Source organism: Alligator sinensis, unplaced genomic scaffold, assembly GCF_000455745.1.
Source record: "Alligator sinensis unplaced genomic scaffold, ASM45574v1 scaffold907_1, whole genome shotgun sequence".
Taxonomy (NCBI): Eukaryota; Metazoa; Chordata; order Crocodylia; family Alligatoridae; genus Alligator; species Alligator sinensis.
The window spans coordinates 2565263-2571432 of NW_005841925.1; the positions used below are offsets into that span (position 1 = coordinate 2565263).

General features: G+C 50.1%; 1 protein-coding gene across 3 annotated transcripts in view; it reads right to left on the minus strand.

Annotated features, from left to right (window-relative positions):
- HRAS (HRas proto-oncogene, GTPase) overlaps positions 1 to 6170 on the minus strand; it is a 54835-nt gene that overhangs the window by 3682 nt on the left and 44983 nt on the right. For all 3 annotated transcript variants that reach the window (XM_006019195.3, XM_006019196.3, XM_014517756.2), the window contains exon 5: positions 369 to 493. In XM_006019195.3, coding sequence (XP_006019257.1) covers positions 374 to 493 — 120 coding nt within the window. In that variant the 3' untranslated portion in view covers positions 369 to 373. The remainder of the gene's footprint in view (positions 1 to 368; positions 494 to 6170) is intronic.

Below are 6170 nucleotides of genomic sequence, written 5' to 3' on the forward strand. Positions count from 1 at the left end.
CTCTTTCCCACATTTGCGGCAGGAGCCATTTATTTGTGAAAGTCTTGGACAAACGTAACAAAAAGGACTTCAGTTCATCTCGTCCAACCCCCTCCACAGGGTGGGATCATACCTATCTAAACCAGCCTAGGAAAGTATCAGCGCGTCCCTTCCCAGCATATATGTGTTGAATATCTGCATGTGCAAATCGAAGGTTACTTTCTATTGAATCTACCAGTACTAATGCATATATAATTTTGCCTTGTTTAAACATATCCTGTGCCTGCCCAGTCTGGCAGCACTCTTTTCCACAATAACATCCAACAAGCCTATCCCTACCTCCCTTCCTCTGCCACCAGGCGCACACCTCTCCCTACCACGCAACTCACCTTGGTCATGAGATCACACATTTACAGTTCATGCAGCCCGGGCCGCTTTCATCCGGAGGATTTAACTTGCGCAGCTTGTGCTGCCGGATCTCCCGCACTAAGGTGTAGAAGGCGTCTTCGACCCCCTGGAAGAGAGGCATAGTGGTTTGAGCAATGCCAGGCCATTCTGCAAGAGGAGGGTGGTGAGAGCACAGAACTGCCTGGTGTGATTTGAGGGGTCTAAATGCCAAGTAAGAGGGAGGAAGCCGAGCGGGGAAATCTCAGATGCATCCTGAGAATTGCTCCCTAATGTCAAGAGCGAGCAAACAGCCACTTGAGTACAGAGGCTCCATCTCAGCAAAAGAGACAGGCCCTCTCGCTAGACACTACCTTAGAACAGGGAGGCAGCATGAGCTGGCAGAGGACACCAACCGCCTCCTTTTCTACTGCTAACTCTCTGGACCCAGGAACTGCCCAGGTGATGCCAGGCTCCATGTTTCTAAAGACAGCAGGACAATGAGGTTAGTGAAGTAATTAGAGAGTTCAGGCAGCCGTCCAGTGTTAACTACAGGGGTTCGCACTAAGCCTTGTGGAAAATGTCAGTTGGGGAAAACCTGGATGGGGCATTTAAACAAGGAAAATGTCAGCACCCTTCTGTTGAACACCCAGCCCCTTAGCACCCTTCCTCCCCCACTATGGCCACGTCCAGACAAGTGTGGCCGTGCAGTATATGGTGCTGCAGACACATCTGCAACGCCACATACTGCACATTCACTTGTTCTCCCTGCTGCAAGGGAGCAGCATGGGGGATATCCAGGGTCAAAAAAATAAGTGGAATGGTGCACACAGGGGCAGCATGCACTGCTCAAAACCAGAGCTGGGCCGCCAGGAGCTGTGCTCCAGTTGCCAGCTGGGCTCCACACAGCAGAATTGCTACTGCTGCAGCCCTGGGAGACCCCCAGGACCCCAGGTAAGGCTGCTGGGACAGCCTACTGCTGGCTCTAGCCTCCCCTGCCCCACTCAGGGCAACATGCTACATGCCACAGTGCCTGTGGCACAGGCATTCCCCACGGACAACTTGGTTTTTCCCAGGGAACCAAACATCCACACCTGTAGACACGGCCTCCAAGTGTACACAGCAGAGCAAGGGATCTAATCAACCTGAAGCCAAGAGCAAAAATATCTGGGCCTGTCTCACTGGTATCAAAGCACTTTCCAGTCAAGGGTTGTCAGCTACAGGTGCCTTCTAGCCCTTCTGCAATTACCCCTAGTAGGTGTTTTCTCTTTCCTCCTCCCCTCCAGGAAGATCAGCCCTGACTGAACTCCAATGAGGGAGCACAGCAGGAACTACAGGAGTAAGGAGATTTAAGGATCAAGGAGGAATTTTACATGTAGAAGTGCCAGATGTTCATTAGCTCTGCAAACTTTATGTATCCTGTTGCCCTTGTTACCCACTCAAACCTTCCCTTTGGTGGTGCATATACACATGTCTGTATGATACATGTGGACACATGCCCACTGTGCTGTCAACATGTCAGCGAATGGCCCAACAGACAGAATGGCCCAGGATGCAGCACAGAAGATGAACACAAGGAAACAGGATGAAGCATGCACTGGAAACAGCATGCAGTCAATGTGCAGCTGGAACCAGCTTGGGACCCACCCAACCCTACTGTGTGGGTGGCTCTTCATTACCCCTTTGTAATCTTTCCGGCGAGCCTGATGCTGGTGAAACGTGCCAGATTCAGAAACCCTGGAGAACAAAGCCTCCCTCTCAACAGGACAAGCTGCAGCCTTGCAGTGCCTTATCAGTGCACCTAAGTTCTGACATGCAGGGATCATCTCTAGGCACAACACAGCCCATTCACCTCTGGCTGTCTTTGCTGTCACCACCAGCAAGAGTGCCCCTGAGCATAGTCGTGGACATGTTCTGGAGCTGTGCACTTACTGGACCACGGATTAAAGCCTTTCCAAATTGTGCAAACGTTATGTGTCTCTCTAGAACTCCCTTTCAGAGCAAGCTCTGGTAAGGAACAGGACATTCTGCTGAAGTGTTCAGACTTTAGGTGTCATTGGACCCTTCCGAATATGGGCACTTTTGCCAAGAATCTATCGTACTTACTCAAATATAAGACGATCACCACCTGCCCTCAGCTTGGAAGAAAAGCCCTGTCTTAGATTTGTGCACAAAGTGGAGTGGGAGCAGCTTTGGCTCTGAGCCCAGGTCCAGGCCAGAGTTGGACTTGCCACCCACTCCCAGCCCCCACTCCCCAATTTGCCCACTGCATCTTTTGCCCTCCATCCCCTGCCCTCTTCCCCACTCTTACTGTCAGGTATAGCTCAGCCCCAGCTCGGGCTGGGTTCCCTCCCAGGCACAAAGCCGATGGACCTCTGTTCCTTGCCTGTCCAATCAGCTGTGCTGACACTGCTTCATGGCCTGCCAAGGGCTGAGCTTCCAAGTGCTGTGCTCCAGGAGCAAAGCCCGAGCAGCACCCGACAGTAAATGGGGAGGGGTGCCAGGAAGGCTGCAGGAGGAAGAAGTGTGTGTGTGTTGGGGAGGGCAGGAGCCGGCAGAGGTCAACAAGGCCACCTGACAATCCCCGCCCCCATTCTCCCTGCTTTAATAATCTGAGAGGGACAAATTCGAGACAAATCTCCGATAATTAGATTCTGTACCTGGTAAATTATAACACATTTCTAATTTTTCCATATAAAGAATCTAATGAATGGGTTCATCTTAAATTCAGGGTTGACTTAGATTTGAGTAAACATGATATTTGCAAAGCTCCCATATGCCAGAGCAGTGAACATAGCACAGAGAGGTCGCCTTGTTGTGCTGTGACCCCATGGATTTTGTGTGCAGGGAAAACAGTGTATCATCATTAGACATAGGATTTATATGCAAATGCCTATTCTTTTCCTGGGTGTGCGAACTACCAGAACTTTGTCTAAGGCAATATTTGTATCAACACAGCTGCAAAGACATATGTTTTATAGTGAAGATAGATGCATATTTGAGGGGTTAGGGCATAATAATGATGTTAATGCATGAAAATGTCATGTAAGCTAATCTATTAGGCTGTGATACATACAAAAGGCCTACTGTTGCATTTTGAAGGGAAATACCATATTTACTTGAATCCAAAATGAAGTTTTTTCCCCAAAATCTGCATGGAGGGGGAAAAAAAAGCCTCATCTTAGGCTCAAGCGCTGGCCTGGGGCAGGCCACTGCTGTGGCCCTGGTCTGGGCCTAGGGCTGAAGCTGGAGCCAAAGCAGCTGAATGCCCCAAGCTGGGATGATGCATGCAGCAGGGGAGTGGGCATGTGGTGAAGGGAGCATGGAGATCATGCAGTGAGGGTGTGGGGTGCATGGGGGAGACCTGCAATGTGCAGACTGGAAGGAGTGTGGGACAGACCATGCAGCTTACCTGCTCTCCCCACTCGCCACTTAGCTCCAGCTTCAGCTCCAGCCACAGTCCAGCCACCCCTGGAGCTGCAGCCACTGTTTCTGCCTGGCTGGGCTGGGCCAGGGCAAGGGTGGGGGTTGGAACCACTGACTGCCCCAGGGCAAGAGCCACTGTGGAAAGTAAGCAGTTGGGGGGCAGAGGGTAAGGAGTGGAGGGACCAGGGCAGACAAGCACAGGAAGGCAAGTGGCAGGGAGGGGGCAGGCAGTTGTGGAGACAGGCAGTGTGGGGACAGAGGGCAAGTGGCAGGGGGACAAGCAGCAGGAGGGCAGGCACAGGCATGGGGCAGGCAAGGGGTGCGGGTCTGGCCACCTGCCTCCCTGTTGCCGCTTTCCCCACTGCAGTGGTGGGGGATGCTATTTTCAGACAACCCCACCAACAATTAGATTCTATACATGGAAAATTGTAACATATTTATAAAATTTTCCATGTATAGAACTGGGGGGAGGATTCATTTTAAATTCAGAGCTAGGTATACATGGTCTATCTTCTTCCAAAGGCTTTCAAAAGATAAAAAGATGACTTTGTGCTTCACCATGTCTGCTTCTCCGGTGTACGTGATCCCAGCCATGCATATATCTGATATGTTCCCCAACTTTACAAAAGGGTTGTTTTTAGCTGGAAAGCCCCAAATATTGCACAACATGCAATGCAGATGAAGCCTGTTCAGGCTTGCACATTGGCTCCTTCCACTTGGATCCCCTTGCTCCCGAGCAGGTACTCGTAGAGTGCTTTCACCCTTCTGGGCTGCTGTCCCTTGGAGCTCTCGGGGAGGGGCTGTTCTTCTTCCTCCGGCCACCCCTGGCTCACAGGAATGTCTGGAGAACATCGCGGAATCTCATGTATACCTGGTGCCACATCCAATTCTGTTATACCGGTAACTTCAGTTAATGGGATGGAGGGCTGCAGTGGAGAATACCACGTGCTCTCTGTGTGTGAGATTTTCAGTTTCATTAATCTAAAGGTACTTGAGAGCTTTCCACTGGTGCTCACTGTTTACTGTTGCTAATGCCAAAAGACAGCTCAAGTGCACGTGCACTACTACACCACCAGGCTACAAGTGATGCCTGCTTTCCAACTAATGGTAAAACTATTTTTTGCCAACCACGTGGGAAGCAGGTTCCCTGTGAGGAAGAATTTCGGATCCAGCAACCTGTGAAGACTCTCAACCACTTCACTGCTAGGCAAAGAAGAGATAAAAAACATGCAAACTCTTCTCAGAAAAAAAGCTTCATTCTGCAGAGCCTGATAATTTTCTTACTAATCTCCGTAGAGCCATTGTGTGCAGCAATATTCTTTTGAACAGACTAAATGATCCATCTTTCTTAGAAAAAATATGATTTAAAGCCAGCATGTTCCAGAGGAATCAACACTAAGGAAAAAACTATCATAGCTTATAATTCTACAATTGAGGCAATTCATAGTGTTATTGGGGAAAGTCACATCCGCATTCCTAGAGATGAGACTAGTCACCTGTAGCTATTCTATAGACCAGGGGCTGAAAATCTACAGCCTACAGCAGAAGACCAGGGCCACAGGGACAAGACAAGTGGCAGTGGCTGGGTCCCAGAGCCCATCCTTCTGCCTGTCTCAGATTTGCAGCTGGAAAAGGTTGTTTACTCCTGGTATAGCCAATTTGCTGACTGGGAGACCCACTGTTGAACCTGGCAAGCCTTGCCTTTTGACTTCAAGTGTCAGAGAGGACAAATAATGCAACAAAAGTACATTTTCTAAATGCCTCTAGGTTTACTGTGTTCAAACTCAACTGTCAGCAATGAAGAGAAATTAAGGGTGTATACAGAAGTGTTCAGTGCACATTTTACAGTGCTGTAATTTAGAGTACTTTTTATAGCACTATAAAGTTACAGTGCTCTTAAAGATGACAGAAGTGCAGTGTTTGGAGGGGAAGCTATGATCCTCCCTGTACTTTCCAGGCCAGGCGGCAGGGGGCGCTTGGCAGCCTCTTGGGCAGGGGTGGGCAAAATGTGGCCTGGGGGCTGGATGTGGCCTGCCAGGCCATTCTATCCAGCCCACGGGGCCCCTAAAAAATTTAGAAAATTAATATTTATCTGCCCCTGGCTGCCTATCACACGGCCCTCGATGGCTTGCCAAAACTCAGTAAGCGGCCCTCTGCCCAAAATAATTGCCTGCCCCTGCTCTTGGGGCTGCAGTAGACTGCAGACAGCAGCAGACCAAAGGAGAAGGAAGCAGAAGCTGGGATGAGAGGCTGTCACTCATCACTGGAAGTGGGCACTGCTTCTGCCACAGATGGTCAGGCAGCAGCTCTCAAGCATCTAGTCCCCAGCCATGTACGGTCTCAGGGCATGTACAAGTATGTGATGCCCCCTCCCCCCCCCC